Source organism: Canis lupus, chromosome 7 (genome assembly GCF_003254725.2).
Source record: "Canis lupus dingo isolate Sandy chromosome 7, ASM325472v2, whole genome shotgun sequence".
In the NCBI taxonomy this organism is placed as follows: domain Eukaryota; kingdom Metazoa; phylum Chordata; class Mammalia; order Carnivora; family Canidae; genus Canis; species Canis lupus.
The window spans coordinates 73,173,971-73,200,490 of record NC_064249.1 but is presented as its reverse complement, the minus strand read 5'-3'; the positions used below and the strand labels follow the sequence as shown (position 1 = coordinate 73,200,490).

At 38.5% G+C, this 26,520-nt stretch overlaps 1 protein-coding gene across 1 annotated transcript in view; it reads left to right on the top strand.

Annotated features, from left to right (window-relative positions):
• The window catches only part of LAMA1 (laminin subunit alpha 1), a 155,526-nt gene that overhangs the window by 43,217 nt on the left and 85,789 nt on the right, over positions 1-26,520 (top strand). The window contains exons 4-12 of the mRNA XM_025429490.3: positions 10,899-11,141; positions 11,822-12,001; positions 14,549-14,638; positions 18,219-18,336; positions 19,442-19,620; positions 20,318-20,423; positions 22,412-22,572; positions 23,526-23,666; positions 24,872-25,045. Coding sequence (XP_025285275.1) covers positions 10,899-11,141; positions 11,822-12,001; positions 14,549-14,638; positions 18,219-18,336; positions 19,442-19,620; positions 20,318-20,423; positions 22,412-22,572; positions 23,526-23,666; positions 24,872-25,045 — 1,392 coding nt within the window. The remainder of the gene's footprint in view (positions 1-10,898; positions 11,142-11,821; positions 12,002-14,548; positions 14,639-18,218; positions 18,337-19,441; positions 19,621-20,317; positions 20,424-22,411; positions 22,573-23,525; positions 23,667-24,871; positions 25,046-26,520) is intronic.

Sequence of the window (26,520 nt, the reverse complement as noted above, 5' to 3'; positions counted from 1 at the left end):
GTCAGAAGAATAACTACGGCACTTGAGGAAAATATCTAAAAATCTGATAATGATCCCTTACATCTGTACTAAGCATTTTATAAAGTATTCTCCTATATATTATTTCACACTATACTTACAATGTGAGACAAGTAAAGAATATATCGATTCATATTCACATTATTCATTGTGAATAATGCAGTGGAACGTAGAGAAGACATTCTCTGGATTTGTCATTTTAAGCCTGAATTGTGGAAAACATCAAATTTAGTTTTATAATTCTCTAGATGGTAAGAAGTTAAAAATATGTTAACTAGGGGAGTGATTGTGGATGTCTTACTCTGTAAGCATTGGTCTTGATGAGATGACACAAATGCCATAGTGACAAGAGTGTAAACTTTCTAGTGACCAGGATGGCAGTCTGTTCCAGTACATTTTCTTAGATTTGAGATCCCTTTGAAATATTTTCACAGATATTTGGAGGGCACTGACTCGCTCTGGCCTGCCCTTTATGCGCCATAAGGTACGGAAATGAAGGCTGGGAAAGCTGTGAGATCAAATTAAAACCTGCAGATTATTAGCCGGGGGAGCCACAGCTGTCCAAACCAAGACATCCTGAGAAGTTTAGTGAAGTCTTAAAACCACTCATTAGCCAACTGGGGTGGTTTACACTTTCTTCCAGTAACTGATAACTATAATAATAATATGTAAATCGCTTAGTTTGCTGCTGAAAAACTAATAGACTTTATTTTGCTGAAAAGTTTTAGATTTACAGAAAAATTGAGTGGAAAGTACAAGAGCTCCCACATACCCCCTCTAGAATTGTTTTTGATCAAATCTGGGCATTAATCATATTTTTAAAAGTAAATGATCAAGTGACCGATCTAGTGCAGATTCAATAGTTTCTGAGAACTTTTCCCTCATATTTAGAAGATGACTAAGAATTGTCAGTCTTCTAATTTAAAATTTTCTCTCTTCTCTCATATTTTATGGCATGTTATCAGAGCATATTTGTCCTTTATCTTCATATGATAGAAGCACAAGAAAGCTAGTGAAATGACTATGTGGTAGGCCTCCATTGAGATGGCCACCTTGGAGGGTTATCTATTGCTTTATACCAGAATGACCTAGGGGCCAGGCAGGAAGCACTCAGGTGTTGCACTTTGTGAAATACTATCATGCCCTACCAGGGCTTCATATGAACATGACAGAAATAGGGTCATGGGTAAGGTAAGGTTCCAGACATCCCTCTGCACTGTTTGCTTGACCTCTTTATGACTTCATTGGCCTCTCCAGAGTTCTCTGACTGGAAATACTATGCTCTCACTCAAGGTCAATTTAGAAATCTCCACCTTCCATGAGAACTTGAATTTTCATGCTGTTTACTTTTCTCTCCCTATTTTCACATCTTTTTATTTCTTTGGAAAATATACATAAGATTGCCTTTTCTACCATTTTTTAAGTGTACAGGTCAGAGGCATTAAGTATATTCACATTGTTGTACAGCCATCACCACTATTCATCTCCAGAACTTTCTCTTTATCCCAAATTGAAACTTTGTACATTAACTCCCTCTTCCTCCTGCCCCTCCCCAGCCCCAATTAACCATAATTCTAATTTCAGTTTCAATGAATTTGACTACTTTTGGTAACTGATGTGGATGGAGTCATACAGTATTTGTCCTTTGTGTCTGCTTATTTCACTTAGCATAATGTTTTCAAGGTTCATCCATGTTGTAGAATATATTAGAATTTCATTCTTTTTTAAGGCTGAATAATATTCCATTAGTGGGATATCCCAAAGTTATCCCCCCATTAGTGGGATACTTGTTTACCCATGTATCCATTGATGGGTATTTGGGTTATTTCCATCGCTTGGGTATTGTGAATAGTGCTCCTATAGACATTGATATACTGGTATCCCTTTGAGTCCCTGCTTTCAATTCTGGTGGGCATATACTCAGAAGTGGAATTACTGGCTCAAAAGGTAATTCTATGATTAATTTTTTGAGGATCTGCCATACTGTCTTCCATAATGGCTGTGCCATTTTACATTCCTACTGCATCTTTTTGAGTAAACAAGCCTTCCTATTGACATAATGAAAGACATTTATTTAGATATTCTTTTTTTAAAAAAGCTTTAAATGTGATGATTTAAATGTGGTAACCATCAGTTCAATGCCTGACAAGTGATAGATGCTCAATGAAGTTAGATGCTCTGAAGAAAAATGAGAATCTTTAAATATGACATAGACCAACTTTCCACATTAAAGAGTGAAGACTTTCAAAAACAAAAGAAAAATGCTTTCTAATCTCTCCAGTGCTAAAACTATAAACGATTTCCTGACCAAAGGAATGAAACACATAATTATTGTTTCTAGGAGTTGTAAATGTATAACGAATAGGTTAATGTTTAGTGGAGTTAGTCAAGTGCAGATTTGCACAGCTTTTCTGGATGGTATTGCCAGATAGATTTGTGAGGCTTAATGATTAGGGGCCCCTTTTACTTTCGTAGAGTGTGATAAAGAAGGAGAAGAAAGAATATGAAACTACAGGCTAGAGCAACTAGGGTATCATGGGCCAACAGGAGTTCTAGCAGATGAAGTGAAAAGAAGTTGAGAAGTTGAGAGCTCTGCTTGGCCTCTTGGTGTTTTCTTTCTCATTCACATTTGATCTTTAAAAAACCCACTAACCCACTAAGACCCACTTGATCTTTTTGACCTTTTCTCTGCTTAGGTCTTGGTCTTTACTACATCAACATTCCCATCTTTTCTGCTTTCCTGGCACCAAATCCAACTCCATGATCTGTTCATGCCTGTTGACCCTGCAGCTCCCTAGTTTAAGATTCTCTCATGGTCTAAAAGTTTGAACCGGGTGCAAGGACCTATGCCCTACTCAGTCTCCCTCTGGCCATCTACACTCAAGCCAGCCTGGCCTCCTGCCATTTCTATACTGCTCTGTGCTCTGGTCCTGCAGATTTTTCACTCCCTGCCCCTTGGTCCCTTCTCTCCCTTTACCTAAACATCTCCTCCTCAGTCCTCCCCTCTTTTTAGAGAAGCTTTCCCCAACCATCCCGTCTTCTCCAGACTAGGCTAGCTTCCCCCACCACACCCAGACACCTTCAACACCTGTGTCTTCCTGGGGATTTGGTTAACCATTGGTTTTTCCATCAAGGCATCCTGCCCATGCTGACCATGTCCTCCACCTGCTGCTGTATTGGTTGCAGTCCTCATTGCAAAGCAGATGTTCAATCAGTGTTTGACCTCTAAATCCATTTCACAAGTGGGTTTATCTCATTCTTTTAGGGGTGCTGGGCTGCCACATGACACAGGATGGGAAAAATGGGGAAGATCCTCACAAAGGACATTTGATGACATGCCTGCCTGTGCTTTTGAGGTGGTTCCAACTAATCTTCCACAAAACTTAGCGAAATCATTTTAGAGCACTTGGCCCAACTGAGCGCTGGGAACAATTATGTGGAGAAATACACTGAGACGGGGAATGAAAACCAAGCCCTTCCTTTCCAGTTTTGACTTGTGAAAATGGCTCGACACTTTTCCTTTGAAATACCACTAGTTGTCCTTAAATGGAAACTGTGACATGTGGCCCATAGGACAGCTTACTGGCGGGTCTTTTTTAAAATAGCTTTTCTAGTTGATGAAAAACACAACTGCTTCAGACAGATGTTCTGAATATCCTTTCCCATCTTCAGATTGCTGGTTATAGATTACTATTTACTGTTTGGACGGGCAGATATCGCTATGCCCTCCATTTATCAGTGATCATCTTTATTACTTTTGGCTTTCCCTCAATGTCTACTGGAAGTATCTGTGCTTGCTTCAAAAGTGGCCATTACTGATTTTCTGAGACATGAATCTTAAAAAATTTAAGGAAAGAAATCTACCCAATCTAAATTTGTCACTACTGGTAGCCAGTTCCTCCTCTCTGCAATAAAAAGAAAAGGCAGGGGGATCCCTGGTGGGTCAGCAGTTTAGCACCTGCCATTGGCCTAGGGCGTGATCCTGGAGTCCCTGGATCAAGTCCACATCGGGCTCCTGCATGGAGCCTGCTTCTCCTCTGCCTGTGTCTCTGCCCACCCCCACCGCCCGTGTCTCTCATGAATAAATAAATAAAATCTTTAAAAATAAATAAATAAAAAGAAAAGGCAAAAGGAGGGCAGCCCGGGTGGGTCAGCAGTTTAGCGCTGTCTTCAGCCCAGGGCGTGATCCTAGAGACCCGGGATGGAGTTCCATGTCAAGCTCCCTGCATGGACCCTGCTTCTCCCTCTGCCTGTGTCTCTGCCTCTCTCTCTCTCTCTCTCTCTGTCTATCTCTGTCTCTATGAATAAGTAAATAAAAGATTTAAAAAGAAAAGAAAAGGCATAAGGAAAAGAAAGGGGCAGGGGAAGGGGAGAAGATTTGATTTTGACATTTTTATTTTTTAAAAGATTTTATTCATTTATTCATGAGAGACAAACACAGAAAGAGAGAGAGAGAGAGAGGCAGAGGGAGAAGCAGGCTTCATGTGAGGAGCCTGATGTGGGACTCGATCCCAGGAATTTAGGATTGTGACCTGAGCCAGAGGCAGACACTCAACTGCTGAGCCACCCAAGCATCCCGACATGTTTATTTTCCACTTTAAATGACAGCACCAGATTTAAAGAAAAACAAACCTAGTTTTATTCCAAAGTTCTCTTCTCATTCACAAAGATATTTCCTTCTGTTAATTTTGTACCCTGGTCCTAAAATGAGATAACAGTAAAAGGGCAAACTAAAATATGGTATAAGTGACATTTTAAGGTAATTGGCTATAAAAGTTCACCTACAATGTGTATTGACCTACAATGTGTATCACATATATTCTATGTGCCAAGGAGACTTCTTAGCCCCAGACTTCTTTCACTACTTCACATGTTTATCAACTGAATAAGTGCTTGAGTGATAGACACCCTAAAAGCAGAAGTCATTCGTGTCTGTGGTAGTAATTGGCCTTCTAGTAAATAATAACTTCTATATTCTTGAGTAACAAATATTAATTCAAATGATCATTTTGAATTTTATGTTCTAATAACATAAGGAATAATGCTTATGAAACACAAATTCACTACTTATAAGGAGATAATTAAGCACTATTACTTACCAAATACACTTAACTTTTTAAAATGTAATTTGACTCATAACCTAAAAATCTTTGGCCTGCAGAAAGCTCTTTTCCGTCATGTAAGAGACAAAACATTCCTCTGTTCACTGTTTAGTGACTCCCATGGAGGTGGTAAGTGCTTGTATGGGGGATTTCCAGTGGGGGTCCTGAGTGGTATCTAGGCCTCCTACAGATGATGCACAGGGGTGCAGCAGAGAGGAACTGAGCTTCTGTGGGGAAGAGAGACTTGACTTCTCCACATACATACATTGGTAATTCTCCAATGTTGGAGAATTGGGCAATCTGTATTTTTCAGATGCCTGTGCCTGAGGTGGATTTAATATATATTTAGGTTAAGACAGTGGCCCACATGGAAATTCCTGTCTGGATTCCTCTGTAGAAAGTGGTGTTTGATGTACATCTACTTTATTGATGTGACACTGTTTATGTGCATTCCAGTGATCATTAACAAAAGTCACTTGGTGTAAAACCATGATGAAGGTGGATTTTGAAATGGCTGTATCAGCTGCAGGTTTGGCAAGACCACAGAGACTGAGTCTAGTGAAAACTTTGCATCATCAACTTGTGTTCAGCCAACCTTATATGGAGAAAAAAAGGCAATTTAGTCAACCATGCACACAAAAAAAGCAACAAAAATACATGGAAATATGGATTTCATTTGGGCAAACACTTAAGATTCTATATACTAACATAGAATCCCTCACTTTTTCTATGTGCTTATCAATGCACCTGCTTATCAATGCACAATTGGGGAATCAGAGTTTATGTTAATTTGCTAGACCCTGCCATTGCAAATACCAAAGACTGTGTGGATTAAACAACAGAAATTTATATACACAGAGTTCTGGAGGCTAAAAGTTCAAGGTTAACATGTTGGAAGGGTTGATTTTTGGAACTTATCTTGCTGGCTTGCATGTGGCTTCTCACTGTGTCCCCATATGGTCACCTTTAGTCTGTGCTCAACTGTGTCCTAATCTTCTTCTAAAGTCACCGGTCGTATGAGATTAGGGCTCACCTGCATGGCCTCATTTAACTTGAATTACATCTTGACCCTATCTGCAGATATAGTCACACTCTGATGTAATAGGGGTTAGACTTTAACATATGCATTTGGAGTCAATAACATAGCTTGAGCGAGGACAAACTGTTTAGATGCTTCATAATTCCACTTCCTCTTTCACAGATTTATAGTTTACAGTCCCTTTCTTGGTTTGTGTTTTGATCTCAGATGTGGGGACCTTGAGGACTATTGAGAGATTGTGAGAACAATGCCAAGCTTTACAGCTCAAGGCCTTAAGATAAGAATTAAACATTTCCTTCCTTGCGGAATCGTCCTGATGTTTCTTCCCTCTGGTTGTTCTTCCATTTGGTGTTATTTTCTTGTAGATGGATAAGCCGTCAGTATGAAAACTGACACAAGTTTGCAAAAAATACAAGAACATGGTACTGCAATCATGGAAAATCTGGGTTTTTTTTCCCCCAGCCCAGAACTTAGCCCTTCCTTTTTCTTGTCATCCCTAGCAGCATGGCATAGTGATTGGGTACTATCACTATCATTACTGCTGGGCTCAAAGCCCTGTGGTATAATTTCAGTACCTGTGAGATCTTGAGATTACAAAACCTTTCCATGCCTTGGTTTTCTCATCTGTAAAGTGGCAGAAATAACAATATGTACTTCAGAAGAAGAATTTAGCTGTAGGATTAGAAAAGCTAATAATTCTAATGAAGCATTAATAATTCTAATGAAGCACTTGGCATTGTCCTTGGGCACAGTAAATGCTCCATAAGCATTAGCTGTCATTCATTTTTGTCTCTTACACTCTCTCCCTTTCCTACCCCCCTGCTCACCCTGGGCTCTCCCAAGAGAAACTCCAGAGTTAGCTGGAACAGCTGCCACTGCACTTGTTTGTATGTGAACCCAGCATTCAAGTGAATATAAGAGTCCTTTATTTTGGGACCACAAAAGGGAAGTTCATCAACTTTAGGTGTATGTGGACATTTGGAGACCAGTGCTCTTATCAGGACCTGCAACTCAGTTGCTCGTCTCTTAATTTCTCTATATATCAGTTTCCAAATATATAAAATGGGCACAACAATCATTTGGAACTCAGGAGTTGTTTGGGATTAAATAAGATGATACACATATGATTCTCAGTACACATGAAGTCATCCTACTAGTTCTTTCCATTTTAAATGTGAAACTGGAAAACAAAAGGTAAATGCATTTCATTTCAGCTGTCTTTGTGAATTTCCTTTCCTTCTATCCCTCTCTAATGGGCTGCCCCACTGCACTGTCTCACTGGGCACCTCCATTAAAAAAAAAAATTATTTATTTATTTCAGAGAGAAAGAAAGAACACAAGTAGGGGGAGGAGGAGAAGGAGAGGATCTCAAACAGACTCCCTGCTGAGCTTGGAGCCCCAAATGGGGCTCAATCCCATGACCCTGAGATCATGACTGGAGCTGAAATCAAGAGTCAGCTGCTGAGCTGAGCCACCCACGTGCCTTTGGGCACCTCCATTTTTTAAGGTCTAGTTTAATATATTCATCAATGGTGAACGATCGGGTTTCCATGATCATGGAATTCTACTTCTATGGTGAAGGTATTTGTAAAGCAATTGGACAAGCAATACATAAAGATGAGAATGTTCTCCCTTCAGTTAGTTTGGGCACCGCTGTAAAAACCAGTGGAAAACTGTGAAGGATGGAGTCTGGCAACATGCTCCAGGACAGCACGGGATCTTTGAGAAGGTGGAAGTATCCTACCCCAAGCTGTGTAACAAACTCTGGATATACTTCAGGACTAGTTCTAGAGGACACAATCAGATTAATTGCCAGGTACTTCTCAGAAGTGTTCAGTATTTCAGTAACATTAACATTTAGTAAATCAGGGAAACAAATTATGAAATATATGAATTATAAAATCAGGGAAAAGGTTCTTTAAAATAAATACTCAAAAATAAAACTCATGGAACTGTGTTCACAGGAGAATATTTGGAGATGTTTATGCCAGGACAAAATAGTCTTTGCATTATTTTAATTTTTAAAAGTGGTTTTCATTGGGACACCTGGGTGGCTCAGTGGGAGCATCTCCCTTCGGCTCAGTTCATGACCCCAGGGTCCTGGGATCAAGTCTGGTATCAGTCTCTCCTACAGGGAGCCTGCTTCTCCCTTTGCCTGTGTCTCTCTGCCTCTCTCTGTGTGTGTCTCTCATGAATAAATAAAATCTTTAAAAAAAAAAAAGTAGCCTTAATTGATAAAAATGGTTTTAGATTTTTAAACATAGACTGTTCAGTTCTACTTCGAGGCATTAATAACAGTACAGAGCTGGTCATTTTCCTCATTACTAAAACCTGAGAATGTTGTTTTACTTCTAATATGCTTGAGAAGCAGTGGTTGCATGTTAAAGGAAAATAGCACATGATGAATATGGATTAGCAAAATATCAGACACACTTCTATTAGGTTGCAGACTAAGCTTGGTTGGAGGCTTTTTCTTGAAGGTGAATAGAGTTACGATAATGGAATATAATTGTCTCTCCCAGAGAATGATTCAGTAGGTGAGTATAAAATTATTTGGCTTATGGCAGATTAACATTAAGAAGCTCTTGTGTTCCCAGAATAGGAGAGGGCTAAAATGCTAAACCCAAAAGCAAGAAAAGCAAAATATCCAGGGACAATAAGACTCAGAATAAGTGAATAATAACTTCCTTCCCAATGCATACACATATGTATGTATACACACACACATACGTTCACATAAACGCACATGTGCATACATATTTCTTTACATATATAACATATATATTTAAAAGATTAAAAAATTTTTCACTTTGGTTTAAAAAAAATCCTCTATCAATTTGGGTTACAGGAAATCCAGAGTAAATAGCGGTTCACATGGAAAAAGGCATTTTTCTGTGTTGTTGCTCCTGCAATCTTGTGATCTAGGTTTACTAACAGGAAAGCGAATGCTTGCTAAGGCTGAATTACTGAAACAAAGGACATGATGTTTTTACTGTTTTCCCAATTCAGAAAACATTTGGAGTTTTGTATTCAGTTCACGGGAACTGTGGGTTAAAGGAAGGTTGTGTCCAGGGCATGACGACAAGGCAATGAGGTCTTGTGAGATTGAGTGTTTTCAGGTAAACAGAAAGTCGAGGCTGACAACTTTGGGTTCTGGAGGTGATATATGATTGTTATATTTAAATGTTTGAAAGAGAGTTACATGAAATCAATGAACATCTTTTCCACAGCTCCAGAGCGTGGAATTTATGAGGCACTTTGAGAATCAATCCAGGGAAAGATCCCCCAACAGAGGAAATTTACATAAAACAAAAGAACTATATTAGGAGTAAATGAATTTCCTGTCACTGTGGTAGTCCTGGAGGGGCTGGTTGGTGGAGAGATGATTCCTTCTTAATGCTGAATTTGAGGCTACATAGTGACAAGAGTCCTTTCCAGATCCAAGATTTACCTGGCTAGTCTATTCATACCTTGGTCATCTACATCCTCTTTTTCCCTATATGCCAGCTCTACACTTTTCTGACTTTTTATTTCTTTCTCAATGAATCTTTTTCATCTTTTAGAACAGTTTTTAATGTTTACAGAAAAATGTGTGTTAAGTGCAGAGTCCCATATCGCCCTCACTCCTCTGCACCCATTTCCCTTCTTAATCTCATCTTGCATTAGTGTAAAACACTTGTTTCAACTGATGAGCTGATGTGGATATATTGTTATTAATTAAGTCCCTTGTTTACATTGTTTCACTCATTATGTTGCACATTCTATGGGTTTTGACAAATATGTAATGACATGTGTCCACAACTATGCTATCCAACTATTGGTATTCTATTGTACAGAATAGCTTCACTGCCCTAAGAATCCTCTGTGGGCCCCTATTCATCCCTCTTTCCCCCAATCCTTGGCAACTGTTGATCTTTTTACTGTCTCTGTGTTTTTACCTTATCCAGAATGGATAAGGAATTATATTATATTGCAGCCTTTTCAGATTGGCTCTTTCACTTAGCAACATGCATTTAGCTTGTAGTATGAGAGCTTCTTTCTTTTTATCACTGCATAATACTTTATTGTATAGATGTATCACACTTTGTTTATCTATTCATCTATGGAAGTTTTCTATTCATTTAGGTAAATACCAAGGGGTGCAGTTGCCGGGATGTATGCTAAGAATGTGGTTAATTTTTTTAAGAAACTGGCAAACTGCATTTGCAAGCAGCTTTACCATTTTGCATTCCCATAAACAGTTAACGGGAGTTCCTGTTGTTCACATCCTTGTCAGCTTTGGTATTGTTCATGCTTTGGATTTACGTCATTCAAATAGGCACACACGTAGTGGACTGACTTTTTTCCCCTCATATTCAGACGTGTTACTTCCAAATTACTTAAAGAAATACATTAAAGCTACTATTAGTGGAATGTAATGTCACTATTATCATTCAGAATCCAGATGGAAAGACACCAGAAACAAGAGAACAAGCACTTATATTAATATTAATACTGTTAATAATAATTGTAATAATACAAATTTATTTGTGAGTGCTTTTTCAAGTTTATTTTGAAATGCGATGTCACCAGGAGAACGTTCATAAGACCTATTTCTGATCAGCATTTATAAAGCAATTACACTCAAAAGCCTTAGGAGACATTGGCGATCATCAGACAATACTTCTCTCAAGAGGTGCTTTATTTTTGAGCCGTTGCTACTGATTCTTGATTAAGATTTCTCAGTGTCTTTGTTTCAGGTCTTTCAAGTTGCCTATGTCATTATCAAAGCTGCTAATGCCCCTCGACCTGGAAACTGGATTTTGGAGCGTTCTCTGGATGGCACCACATTTAGCCCCTGGCAGTACTATGCAGTCAGTGACACAGAGTGTTTGACTCGTTACAATATCACTCCAAGACGGGGGCCACCCACCTACAGGGCCGATGACGAAGTGATCTGCACCTCCTACTATTCTAGACTGGTGCCACTTGAGCATGGAGAGGTACTGTGCCCACTGCAGTAATATCTGGTTTTTCTCCAGAGCCCTCACCTCAGATGTGAGGACAGCAGTTTTAAGAGCCAACAAAAGTGGATCTCTTGTAGTACAGATTACAGAGATCTTTAACCTAATATCTGGCTGTGTTTAAGGTATTGACAGGAGTCTCCTAATGATTGATGTTGTAACCCATACATTTCATCTTATTGATTTCTTCCTTTCTAGAAGAGCCCTTCAATTTTCTGTCTGCCATGAATCTGTAACTCTCAGATCCTCTTAAAGACAATTTTCGTATGGTTTCACCCATATATGGAATATAAGAAATAATGAAAGGGAATGTAAGGGAATGGGGGGAACTAAGTGGGGAAAAATTAGAGAGGAAGAAAAACCATGAGAGACTCCTAACTCTGGGAAACAAAGAAATAAAATAAAATAAAATACCCTGGACACTGGGAGAAGTGGTCCCGTTAAGTTGTCTAACAATTTCTGAGATGCTGGAACTTTAAATTAACTGAAAATATTTTGTGATCATGGTGTTCACAAGTAGTAATTAACAAATGTTAGGGTTTCTACAAGAATCTAGTTGTTTGGTTTGATTCTAGATAGTAAAGATTATGTCCTGAAGTTAAACAATCAGGGATATATTTTTGCCTGCTTAAAATTGACATTTGTTCATTTATCTTTAGATTCATACATCACTAATCAATGGCAGACCGAGTGCTGATGACCTTTCACCCAAGCTGTTGGAGTTTACTTCTGCACGATACATTCGCCTTCGCTTACAGCGCATTAGAACCCTCAATGCCGATCTCATGACCCTGAGCCACCGTGACCCTATAGACCTTGATCCTATTGTTACAAGACGAGTGAGTCCATGGCAGGGCTCCTGCCCATTGTGAAAAGTTTATTTTGTTTAAGGAAAGTAGATTTTTCTTTTTGGTTGGCTTTGTCCTCCTGGGTTAGCCTTTTTTTTTTTTTTTCTTATTTCATTGAAGATCATTATATATGCTTTGTTTAGCATGCTACCTCTTAACTGGGGGATGGTTCTGACCTCCTACCCTCAGACCCCCTCCCCCCATCCCATAGTGACGTGATGTAATGAATGTTGCGGTATTGCTCTTCACATTCTGGTCTGGCTCCATGTTTGATCTTCAGCAAGCATGTTGCTCTTGTTTTCACTTAAAGGGAAATGTTAAAGTCCGAGTTATAACTCATTCAAAAAACATTCAATAAGATGTACAGATTTCAAGTAAGTGTATAAGGCTTTTGTGGACACATATTTTCAATGCCTTGGATAAACCAGGAGTGGAATTACTGAGTTAGAGGGTAGCTGTGTGTTTAGTATTTAAGAATTTGTTAAGCCTTATGGAAAGTTGTACCATTTTGCAGACCAGCAATGTGTGAGCCTGCTGTTGCATGACACACTGTCACAGATTTGGATTGTCACCCATTTTCACATCAGTCACTCTGATGTGCATATGGTGGCACCTCCTTGTGATGTTAATTTGCATTTCCCTGATGACATATGTTGATAGTTGCTTATTGGTGTCTGATTGAATATTTTTGCTCATTTTTCATTTGGATCATTTTTATCTCCTGATTACAGAGCTGTAAAAGACCTTTATATATTTTGTGTACAAATCCTTTGTCAGGTATCTATGTTGCAAATATCTTCTCTGTTTGAAGCTTGCTTATTCACGTTCCCATGATATTTGAGAGGTTTTAATTTTAATGAAATCCAGTATATTATTTTTTCTTTTATACTTAATGCTTTCTCTGTCCTTTCTGAAAAATACTTTTTTATTCCAGGTTTGCAAGGATGTTATCCTATGCATCTGTCTAGTAGCTTTATAGTTTTAGCTTTTACATTTATCGTCTTTCAAATTAATTTTTGTGTTTGGTGTGAGGTAGAGGTCAAGGCCTTTTGTTTCCCCATATATGCATGCAGCTGTTCCAGCACCATTTGTGGAAAGTACTTTTCTCCATAAAATTGTTTCGGTGCTTTATTGAAAATTATTTGACCTTACTATTGTCTGTTTCTATTTCCAGACTCTGATATTCCATTGATCTATTTGTCTTTATGCCAATAACAAACTTTCTTGATTGCTATAGTTTTTTGGATTGAAGTCTTGAAGTCAGGTACTATAATAAGTCCAACCTAGTTTTATCAAGATCGTTTGCTCTTCTAGGCTCATTTTGTCTCATCTCCTTATAAATTTTAGAATGGCTTTGTTAATTTCTGCTCCCCCAAAAAATCCTTCTAAGATTTTCATTGGGATTCCACTGGATAGATAGATCAGTTTGGGAAGGATTTTGGAAGATGTTTTGACGATATTGGATCACCTAATCCGTGAAGATGCTGTATGTCTCCACTTGTCTTGGTCCTCTCTAGTTCCTCTTGGGAGTGTTTTATTGTTTGTTTTTTTGGTACATCTACTTTCAATTTATTCTTAAGTGTTATATATTTTTGCTCATTAGCCTTAATAGATTGCCTTCTAAATTTTATTTTCCATTGTTCATTGCTAGTATAGTCCATTTTGTTTATTGGTTTTACATACTAGGATATTGCTGAAGTCACAGATTGTTTCTAGTATGGATTTTTTTTTTTAATTTTCCCAAGTACACAATAATATCATCTATAAATAATAAGAGTTTCGTCTTACTGTGCACCCTTTACGCTTTTGATTCCTTTTCTTTCGCATTATTGCACTGGCTGGCACCTCCCATAGATGTGGAATGGAAATGACGAGAGCAGATTGTAAGAGGAAAGCACTTAATCTTCACTACTAGCTCTCAGTTTTTCATGGATTCTCTTTATTAGGGCTGAGCAGATTCTCTTCTACTGGTTTGCTGAGTTTTTTTAATGAGTGGTGTTAAATTCTGTTCCATGGTTTTCGTGACTCTTGAAATAATCAAATTATTTTTTTCACCTTTATTCTATTAATAGGGTGATTGATTAACATTTACTGATTTTTGTGTGTTGGACTAACTTTTCATGTTAGGGAAAAATCCTACTTGGTCATGAGTTATTATCTTTTGTATAAAGTACTCTATTCAGTTATATAGTGCTGTACTCAAAGTAGCAATATTTTTTAGGATTATTAGTTATGGGTTTTGAATATGACTGCCTGGTATAAGGTGCAGCCAAGTTAAGAATTTCTCTTAGACAAAAAAAAATAAATAAATAAATAAATAAAAGAATTTCTCTTAGACTTTGACTTCTGTTGATGAGCTCATTTGGGCATTTATTTTAAATCAACATAAGAATTCTTTGTGTATGAAATATAGTTTAAAATGTATAATAATTATTTTTTAGGTTACCAGTAACAACTGAACTATTTGTTGGAGAGCCCAACATTTTCTCTTAACTTAAATAGAAGAGGCCTTAATCTTTGTCACTTTCTTTTCCTTAGTATTACTATTCCATCAAAGACATTTCTATTGGAGGAATGTGTATTTGTTATGGCCATGCTAGTAGCTGCCCATGGGATGAAACTACAAAGGTGAGTTCTACTATTTTACAGTTTATTAAAACTTTAAAATATAAGTTATAGCTACAGTGTTTGCCTTATTGTTTTTTATTCAAGGCAGATGTCAAAAGGCATAAAATCATGCTTCAAAAAGATTCTTCAGATAATTTAACTGGTTTCATTTTTTTTGAACAATTTTATTACACTTTTTTGGGAGGATATGTTTCTTTTTTCATTTTCCTAGTATGTCCAGGACAAAGCAGATTTTTTTTTTCAACATGATAAGCATACTCTTTAATCTCTATCACCAATTTCACCCAGCCTCTGTACTCCACACCCCTCCCTTCTGATAACCATCAGTTTGTTACCCATAATTAAGAGTCTGTTTCTTGGTTTTTGCCTCTGTTTCTTTTCTCACCTGTGCTCATTTGTTTTGTTTCTTAAATTCTACATAGGAGTGAGAACATATGGTATTTTGCCTTTCTTTGGCTGACTTATTTCAGTTAGCATTATACTCTCTAGCTCTATCCATGTGGCAAATGGCAAAATTTCATTCCTTTTATGGCTGAATAATATTCCATTCTATGTATACATACCACTTCTTCTTTATTTATTCATCTATTGATGGACATTTGGGCTGCTTCCATAGTTCGGCTATTGTAAATAGTGGTGCAATAAACATAGGATGCATACCCCTTTGAATTAGCATTTCTGTATTTATTGGGTAAATACCCAGTAGCACAATTGCTGGATCAGGGTCAGTTCTATTTTTAACTTTTCGAGGACCCTCCATACTCTTTTCCATAGTGACTGCACCAGTTTACATTCTCACCAACAGTACAAGAGGGTTGGTCCCCCTTTCTCCACATCCTCATCAATACTTGTTGTTTCTTGGATTGTTGATTTTAGGCATTGACAGGTAAGGGGTGATATCTCATTGTAGTTTTGATTTACATTTCCCTGTTGATGAGTGATGTTGAGCATCTTTTTACGTATTTATTAGCCACCTAGATGTCTTGTTTGGAAAAATATCTATTCATTTCTTCTGCCCATTTTTTAATTGGATTATTTGTTTTTTGGGGTGTTGAATTGTAGCAGTTCTTTACATATTTTGGATACCAGCTCTTTATTGGATATGTCATCTGCAAATGTCTTCTCCCATTAAATAGGTTACTTTTATTTTAGTTGTTTCCTTTGCTGTGCAGAAACTTTTTATTTTGACGTAGTCCTAGTAGTTTATTTTTGCTTTTATTTCTCTTACCTTGGGAGATGTATCTTGAAAAATGTTGCTGTGGTCTATGTCAGAGAAATTACTGCCTGTGCTCTCTTCAAAGATTTTTATGGTTTTAGGCCTCACATTGGGTCTTTAATCCCTTTTGAGTTTTATTTTTGCGTATGGTAAAAAAAAAAAAAAAAAGTGGTCCAGTTTCATTCTTTTGCATGTAACTGATCAATTTTTCCAACACCATTTGTTTTTTTTTTTAAATAAATATACATTTTTTATTTTTTTTAATTTTTATCTATTTATGATAGTCACACAGAGAGAGAGAGAGAGAGAGAGGCAGAGACACAGGCAGAGGGAGAAGCAGGCTCCATGCACCGGGAGCCCGATGTGGGATTCGATCCTGGATCTCCAGGATCGCGCCCTGGGCCAAAGGCAGGCGCCAAACCGCTGCGCCACCCAGGGATCCCTCCAAAACCATTTGTTGAAGATGCTGTCTTTTTCTCATTGTATGTTCATTCCTCCTTTGTCAAAGAGTAATTGACCATATAATTGTGGGTTTATTTCTTGGTTTTCTGTTCTATTCCATTGATCTATGTGTCTATTTTTCTGCCAGTACATACTGCTTTAATTACTATCGCTTTGTAATATAACTTAAAATCTGGAATTGTGGTATCTCCAGTTTTGTATTTTCAACATTGCTTTGGCTATTTGAGATTTTTTAATTTTTAATTTTTATTTAATTAATTAATTAATTAATTTTTTATGATAGTCACACACAGAGAGAGAGAGAGAGAGAGAAAGGCAGAGACACAGGCAGAGGGAGAAGCAGGCTCCATGCACCGGGAGCCCGATGTGGGATTCGATCCCGGGTCTCCAGGATCGCGCCCTGGGCCAAAGGCAGGCGCCAAACCGCTGCACCACCCAGGGATCCCCTATTTGAGATCTTTTATGGTTCCATACACATTATAGGATTGTTTGTTCTAATTCTGTGAAAATGCTGTTGGTATTTTGATAGGAATTGTATTAAATCTGTAGATTACTTCGGATAGTATAGACATTTTAACAACATTCGTTCTTCCAATCCATGGGCATGGAATTTTTTTTCCATTTCTTTGTGTCATCTCGAATTGCTTTCATCAGTGTTTTATTGTTTTCAGAGTACATTTCTTTTACCTCTTTGGTAACATTTACTCCTGGTTGTTTTATTGTTTTTGGTGTAATTGTAAATGCGATTGCTTTCTTAATTTTCCTTCCTGTTGCTTCATTATTAGTATATAGCAATGCAACAGGTTTATGTACATTAATTTTGTATCCTGCAACTTTACTGAATTCATTTATAAGTTCTACTAAATTTTTGGTAGAGTTGTTAGGGTTTTCCATATATAGTAATATGTCATCTGCGCATAGTGAAAACTTTACTATTTCTTCCTTAGAAATTAGGATACCTTTTATTTCTTTTCTTATTTTTTGTTTGGAAGATATAGTTCTAATCAAGCATTTACTATATGAATTCTTTGTGGTAAAATATAGGTAACATAAAATTTACCATTTTAACCATTTTCAAGTATACAATTCAGTGGCCTGTTGAATTATGAAGCTCTTTTCTCTGTAACAACCGTAAAGCAAAAACCATGCAGTTATAAATTATGCTTATGTATTTTTTTAAATAATTATTCATCTCCTCCCATTTTCTCCATCTTCCATGTTTGTGGTACTAAATCACTAGAAATTCAAGTTTACTCGTTTTAGCATAATACTAAGTGAATGATATGACACTGTCTCCTCTTAAACAACTTAAATGAAGTGACTTGTTATCCCCCCCAACCAGTCTTTTGATTTTCTGACTCTTGAATAGGATTACCTCTTTCGAGGCTGAAAACTAGGAAGATCAAGGAAATTATTAATAGGAACGTATAAACCCTTTTTGAAAAAAGATTTTCTTTCTTTGAGATAGAGGGAAAGATAGTAGAGAGGGAGAGGGAGAGGGAGAAGCAGGCTCCCTGCCCAACAGGGAGCCCGAAGTGGCACTCAATCCCAGGACCATAGGATCATGACCTGAGCCAAAGGCAGACACTCAACAGACTGAACCACCCAAGCACCCCCAGGAGCTTATAAACCCTTAATATCAGTGTATCTTATTTTGAAAACTTTTTGTTCATGAACCCACTTTATTTTTAGTTTTGTTTTATTCCTCCTCACTTCTGTTTATAACCAGGTCACGTGTATATATTTTTCTCTAAAAAGTAATGCCAATATGTTTTGATATAACCATATGTGCTCAGTTGTACCATCGTGCTAGATATGTGACTTGATAAGTTCTTTTAAAAATAAAGTTAAAAAAATATACAGGTTAATTTCCAGATGCAATTTTGTATTCCCTATATCTAGAAACTACAGTGTCAGTGTGAACATAACACCTGTGGAGAGAGCTGCAGTAGGTGTTGTCCGGGGTACCACCAGCAGCCCTGGCGGCCTGGCACTGTTTCTGCTGGCAACACGTGTGAAAGTAGGTCCACTGAGAATGGAAGAATGTAGTTCTTTTCCTTTTTAATATGTTTTATGATGGCTTAACATTGTGATTAGTATGTAACTTGTTTTCTTAGATAGTCAAATAGTTCCTTATTACCTTAATACAGTTTAAAGTATTAAGGCCCACATGCATCTTTAGGGATTTGCTATTTTACCTATGGTTCTTCTTCCCATATGTTAATTTATTCTTTATTAACTTGGATTTAATTTTTAAGTAGGCAATATATTCCCACAATTCCAACATCTACCAATATGTAAAAATATGTAGTAAAAAGTATTGTTTCCATTTTTTCTCCATCCTTTCCACTTTTTACTATTTCTTACTATATTCTTCCTGAAATTTTTATGCAAATGAAGCATATATCAACATATTCCTTCCCCCAACATAATTTGTACATAGAACCTGCCATGCTATGCATGCCATTCTATACATTGCTTTATATTTAACAATATGTTTTGAAGTTTTTCCTCTTTTAGCAATATGAATTGCTATTCTTATTATTTTATTTTATTATTTTAATTCCAGTATAATTAACACTCAGTGTTATGTTAGTTTTGAGTCTACAATATAGTAATTCAACAATCTATACATTACTCAATGTTCGTCATGATAAGTGTGCTCTTCATCCCCTTCACCAATTTTACCCACCCCCCACAAGACTCCTGTCTGGTAACCACCAGTTTGTTCTCTATTGAAATGCTGTTTTTTGAAAACAGTACTACTGAATTCCATTAAATAGATGCAGTATAATTAAAATAGCTACCTATCCATGGATAGTTTGGTCGTTACCTATTTTTTGTTAACAAACAGTGGTGCAATGAATAAGCCTTTATGTTCCTAAGTGCAGGTACTTTTGCAGGATTATGATCCTAGAAGATAGGTTGAGGGGTCAAATGGGTATGCATGTTCATAATTTTGATGGCTACTCCCAATTGTCCTCCATAAGATTGCCCATATCCTATTAAAATTACTTATTCTGGGATTTTAATTGAATTTATGGTCATAGAAACATATTTAGGGAGGGAAAGCTTTTCTTTATGTAAGACATAATATATTAATTGATATGTTAAAATTCTCCTAGAATGTAATTGTCACAATAAAGCCCAAGACTGTTACTATGATGAAAGTGTTGCAAATCAGAGGAGAAGTTTGAATACTGCTGGACAGTTCCGAGGAGGAGGGGTTTGCATCAATTGCCTGCAGAACACCGTGGGAATTAATTGTGAAACCTGTATTGATGGATACTATAGACCACACAAGGTAAGAGCGTTTCTTCACCATGGCTGAATTTCATTGCCTTTTTAAGGTGGAAAAGAGACCACCAATAGTCAACTTCAGTATTGGAAACTTGTTTCCTTTTGTGATTATTTCCTTTTCTATTCTTATTCTGCTAATAGCATCTTTCAGATACCTGTTTCCTACTTTTTCTGTCCTGTTTTCTTGCTCAGAGTAGGATGTTCACTTGTTATTTAACTTGGATTTGGGGCCCAGCTGGCTGTGTAATCTTGGTTTTGTAATACTAACTGTGAATATGAAGAGTCAGCCAAAAACTACTGCAGCTGTGTCTTGCCTGTAGGAAGTGCTCAGTCCATCCTCGGTTGACCTAATATGTAGTTATCACCTGGTTCTCTGCAGTGGTCTGGTCTAGGTGATGCTCCTTTTATATGGCTGTGAGAAAGAGTGGAGTGAGGGGAGCCATGTAGCAGCGGTTGTAGGAAAGGATGTCACTCTGCTAATGATACCAGCTGCTGTCCTATCAAAAAATGTTTGGGGCTTTCTGTCTTGAGCTCACACTATTTTCCTGAGACCTATACTCCCTGGGTATACAAAATCATGATAATAGTCACATCCTCAGTGAAAAAAACCAATACCGTGTCAGTTGGTATTATTGTTGATATTATTCCTAATATTGCTGTTAACTCTAGTAAGATAATTCAGGACAAAATCTGCCTTTCAGGTGTCTCCTTATGAGGACAACCCTTGTCGTCCCTGTGACTGTGACCCTTTCGGGTCTCTCAGTTCTGTCTGTATTAAAGATGAGCTCCAATCTGGCTTGCACAAAGGTAGGTATTTGATTCGTTTCTGTGCTTGATTTTTTTTTTTTTTTTGGTTGAGGATCTGTACCTGGTGGAACTATCACCATTGGATAGAAATTAGGTGATTTGATTCTTTTGTTTACACAATACCTACCAAACAATATTATGTGTCAGGCAATTTTTTAGGACCCAGGAATATGCACTTGAACAAGATGATCAAAATTCCTGCTCACAGGCAGACACTCAACAAGCAAGTATATGCCTAATGTAACTCTGGGTAGGGATGAGTGCTATGGGCATGCAGCACAATTAGGAATCATGATTGGAGGGAGATGGGGTGTAAAGAGGGCAATGTTGTAGTGATGAAATGACATTTGAGCAGATAATTGAACATTCAAGGAGAGAAGAAATAAGGTTCAGTTTAGAGCCATAAGGGGGAACACAGTAAATAGCAATTCCTCTATTTAGCTCTTAGAAAACACTCACAAGGCTTTTACATACGTCATCTCACAAAGCAAACAAATTCTCCTGCTAACTTTGTAAATGTCAGTGTTCTTTCTGTTTCAAAAACTGGCAAGACTTGCAAATGCCAGAATCTCCTGAAAAGGTTGCATCTGTTCAGAGACTTCTGTGACCTCATCTAATTTTCTGTCACTAGCAGTTAAAATGGATATTGATCAGCAGGGAAGGATGTGCCAACTGTGGGGCAATGCGGAGGGTAATTTACAGAATCGAATTAATTCTTACACGTGACTGGTAATGGGATGCTAATGATAATAAGGATGATGTTGATTGTAGCGACAATTACTCTTGATTGGGTTCATTTTAAAAAATATATCATTTAAAAAATGTATCCTTTTAAACGTTCAACCATAGCAGATAGAAATTATTTAACACATTTTATAGGCAAGGAAACGGTAGCTCAGAGCAGTTAAGAAACTTGGCTGAAGTTCCACAACTAGAAAGTTTCAGGGTTGGCAGTAAAATCAGAGATAGTACTCATTGCCCTTTACTATTTCCCTTGTGCTTTAAAAAAAAAGAAAACAGCTTTATTTTGTGATACTTCACTACCACACAATTTACCTATGATGTATGATTCAGTAGCTTTTTTTTTTTTTTTTGTTATTTTTGTGGGTGTAACCATCAACACAGCCTACTATTAGACCATTTTCACCACCCCATAAAGAAACCCCTTCCCCATTGGTAATCACTCTCTACTTCCCTCCACACCCTCCACCCCAGCCCTAGGCAACCACTGATCTACTTTCTCTCCAAAGACTTGCTTATTCTGGGCATTTCCTATAAACAGAACTATACAATGTATGGCCTTTTGAGACTGGCTTCTTTTTCTTAGTGTCATGTTTCAAAGTTTATCCATTCTGTAGCCTCTACTGGTCCTTCAGTCTCTCTCTCTCTCTCTCTTTTTTTTTTCTGAATACAACTCTATCATATGTATATGCCACATGTGATATGGCCATTCATCAGTTGAGTATTTCATTCGTTTCCACTTTTTGGTTATCGTGAATAATGCTGCTACTAACATTCCTGTGTACCTTTTTTGTGGATGTATGTTTTCATTGTGCTTAGGTTAATGGTTAGGAGTGAAATTGCTGAGTCACAGAATAACTCTATGCTTCATATTTTGAAGAAGTGCCAAACTGTTTTCCAAAGTCGCTGCACCATCTGAGAGTCCCATCAGCCTCTGTTTTTCATCTCCATTTTCTTTTTTTTAACCAAGGGTCAACAAATTGTGGGCCATGTGCCATATGTGGCATACCACCACACCGCTTGTTTTTGTAAATAAAGTTTTATTGGAACAGAGCTGTGCCCATCTGTTTATGTATCATGTAAGGCTGCTCTCAAGCAGTTATGGCAAAAGTAAGTAATTGCAACAGAGATTCTTTGGCAACAAACTTGAACTAGTTTCGTCTCTGGCCCTTTACAGAAATAGTTTGCCAACCCTGGCTTTAACGTTTTACCCTCCTTTTGGGCCACTGCCATCCTTTTCTTTGCAGGGAAGCAGCCAGGTCAATGTCCATGCAAGGAAGGCTATGCAGGAGAAAAATGTGATCGCTGCCAATTTGGTTACAAGGCTTATCCAGCCTGCATCCGCTGTGAGTGTAGTCGGGCTGGGAGTGTGAACGAGGACCCGTGCTCAGAGCCTTGTCTCTGTAAGGTAGGTGTGGGGGTTAAAAATGACCCTGCGTTTCCTTTGAGGTGTCCTGAGAAAGGAACACATTCCATAGGTTCAAGGATCAGGTCTCGAGCAAAGCAGCAAGGTTGAAATGGAACCCTGCTTTCCCGCACCTTCCTAAGACCCATAATGTTATGTCGCGGTCTATGTCCTTGGCTTTAAATGGGCACCCTGTTTGCCTTTTTTGGTGCCTTCTGGGCAATGGCCAAATATTCCAGAGTTATTTCTGTGACTCCCCAGATGAAACTGAATACTGCATTTCTTAGGCCTGGGCCATTATCTCTTCTCTGACATTCTGTTCCAGCTTTGTGTTTAAGGGAAAACCAGCTAAGTATTAGATTTGTAAAAATATTATTTAAAGGAAGATATGTTATTTTGGATTTCTCTTAAAAAGGAATTGGACAATGATGTAAAACACAGTAATTTGGGTCCAGGGAGGTGGCGTTTTTTGCCATCTGATATTAATATCCATCTTCCCACAATAACCATAATTTGTAAGACTTCCCATTATATCTGATATGTTTCTCCCCATGTAAGCAGGGTCTTAAGCACATGTCATAAGTGGCTGAAAATAATCTTGAGCATTTATTAAGGAGACAATTATATAGCTCTCCTCAGGTTTTTAGATTCTTGGAAGATCAGCAAAAATGGAAAATCTAAAACAAAGCATACAAAAAAAGTTATTTCACTATAATGACCAAGCTCTAGGATCCTGACCCTCATTCTTGACTACAAAACTAGGTGGTAATAATTTCAAAATATCTATTCTGGAAATAATGACTTCATGAGGCTTTACATTTACTTTGAGCATCTGTTTATTCACGTATTTGTCTGGATCACCAAACACCTTTCTTATTGATGTCATGTTACTATCACTTGCTTCTATCTACCTGGACACATTGGTTTCAAAGCTAATCTTTCTCTCTTATGTGCAGGAAAATGTTGAGGGAGACAATTGTGACCTCTGCAAGCCAGGATTCTATAACTTGAAGGAGAGAAACCCTGAGGGCTGCTCAGAGTGCTTCTGCTTTGGTGTCTCTGATGTCTGTGACAGCCTTTCTTGGTCCCTCAGTCAGGTGAGGGTACCTTCCCTGAGCCTGGATTTGGGATGTGTGGCACCTCAAATGAGCTCTCTGGGGGTTGTGTTCTAAAGCATGGGGGCTGCATTTCCCTGTACCACCACCCCCGGCCATTTGGAATGATGACGACATGGATCAGAGGCAGCCTGCCACCAAAGTGTCACAAAAGTTTCTTTCTTGGTCATGTGTTTGTTCCCACATACATTTCCCAATCCAAACAATAGATGTAGAATGTGTAGTGTTTAAATTTCTTCTGTGGGGAAATGCACCTAGTTGTAGGGCCAGATGTGAGATCTGGGACCCACTGCTCTGCCCTGGTCTCAGGCCAGGAAGCACATCAGGACATGAGGCCATGCAGAATGTTCTAGCTCAGAGAATCTGGTTAGGGTAGGAACAACAGCAAAGGACACAGGAATTATGAGGGCAGACAGGATATCCTCAGTGGTTCTGGGGATGTGGAGTCCTAGGGGGATGCCAAATGGTGCCTGGGGAGGACAGTGTGATGGCTGGAGGTCAGGGAGGACCGCAGGGCACAGGGCTCATCCACAACCACCTGGCCTCCCCAAGGCCATCTCAGAAGAGCTGTATTCAGGGTAGAGGGGGTGTTAGTCCCTGACTCCATTTCCCTCCCTCCCTCCCTCACTGGCAGGTTGGTGAGGAGTGGGAGCAACACGGGGGGAGGGAGTGGGAATCCCCATCAGTACCTGAGAATGAATGTGAGTCCCTGTGGACACCATGCTGGGTGATGGCTTGTCATCTCTTTGTAGCTGACAAATTAGGAGGATAGGATCTGGAGGTTATTTTCATACACTTTTCAGCTTTTTGGTGAAAAGCAGGAAGCAATGATGAAAAAAAATCAGAGTTAGCAAAAGACGTTTTGTTCAATGCACTTATTAAGGTCTTTGCTATTTTTTTTTTTATCTAAAAAATATATATCCATGGCCTTTGACAGTTTTGCTCACCTACTTGCTTATAAGTGATCTGGGGGTCTGAGGAGTGTTTGACTCATTCTGAGATTTTCTTGGTCTTTTGGCAAGTAGAAGGGTCACGAGTTGTGTGGTTCTATGGCCACAACGTATTAACTCTGTCCCTAGCTCAGCTTTCTGAGTCTGTTTCTTCATTGTGAGGATACTAGTACTGGACTGGGTGAAATCTGAGGTGACTTCTATTTCATATTCTGAAGTTCTGAATCTCTTTTTAAGGTGAAAGATATGTCTGGGTGGCTGGTCACTGATCTGATCAGTTCAAGCAAGATCCGGTCTCAGCAAGACGCACTGGGTGGGCGTCATCAGATTAGCATCAACAACTCGGTGGTCATGCAGAGGCTGACTTCCAAGTATTACTGGTCGGCCCCGGAGGCCTACCTCGGAAACAAGGTAGGCCCATCACCAGAAGTAACACTCTTGGGCAAAGATCTCAGAGCACATTAAGAAAGAGCCTCTGTTGGCAATTTAAGGATTCAGGTTCATCTTATGGTCACTCCAGGGTTTGCCAGATAATTATTCAGCATTTATTTATACCTGACTCACATGGTCTTGTTTATCCTCGTGTGACTTTATTACATCATCAAAATGTGAACTTTCTTCTTGGCCACGTCGGTCACAGGCAGCCAGTTGTAGGGAGTCTTGTCCCCTCCGCCCATGACAGACTCTCTACTTTCCTCTGGGTTTCTGGATCACGTGGGCCTCTGTGCGGCATCCGTCACATCCCTGCTTTGTTTAGTCAGCCTGTACTTACCGTAGGGCTCGGTGGAGAGCCTGGCACAAGAGAAGGTACTTGGGCAGGAAAGGCTGTGCCCTGGGGCTGGTGTCCGGCCAGTTTCATTATCCAAATGGACTGTTTCTCACCCAATGTTCACATTTAGCAACAGATAAAATACTTTTAAGAACATGCAACCTGGTGATTCTGCAAAGTGGAAATTTGGTTCATGTGATTTAATCTCTCCCTTCAATGCCATTGTCTCCTTCCTCCTCACCGGTAATGCCACTTCTCTCCAGATTCTGATGATCTGGAAATATACTTAGTGGACTCTACCTTCATGACTCGAGCTCCATGCTCACCCGCACTGTGCATTTGGTTTGTCTTGAAGTAGTGGTATGTTTCATAGTCGTGTAGGCCTTATGGCTTGGGAAGTTTCTACTTCATTTGCTGGTTATATTTTAATTTAATTTAATTTAATTTATTTTTATTTTTTTTTATTTATGATAGTCACACACACACACACAGAGAGAGAGAGAGAGAGAGAGAGAGGCAGAGACATAGGCAGAGGGAGAAGCAGGCTCCATGCACCGGGAGCCCGACGTGGGATTCGATCCCGGGTCTCCAGGATCGCGCCCTGGGCCAAAGGCAGGTGCCAAACCGCTGCACCACCCAGGGATCCCATATTTTAATTTTATAACTTATTTTGTTTAGATTTAGGTTACATCATGTTCATATTTCGAAAATATTGTTTTCCCATCAAATTATAAGCCTAGAAGACATGTTCTGTTTATAATGTGATTGTGTCACCAAAAGTCATTGATTTTTTATTTTTTTTCTGTTAAGATCACTTTTCCAATTTTTTGGTACAAGGACTGGATTCTAAACATTGTTGTAACACACCTGTCATAAAGCAAATCCGCATTTTACAGTAAAGGATATGACCAGGAAGAAAAACATTCAGTCTTTCTTTTAGCTGATAAGTCACGTTCCTAATTGTTCTCCTATAAGGAGGGCGATGAAATCAGAATGTTGGAATTCTCGTCATGGATCTAACTCCTAAATCCTAAAGGATTGAAATGAAATCCATGTCTCTTGTGTGATTCACGGACATTTATGCTCATTAACCTTGGGCTCTCCAAGAAGGAGTACA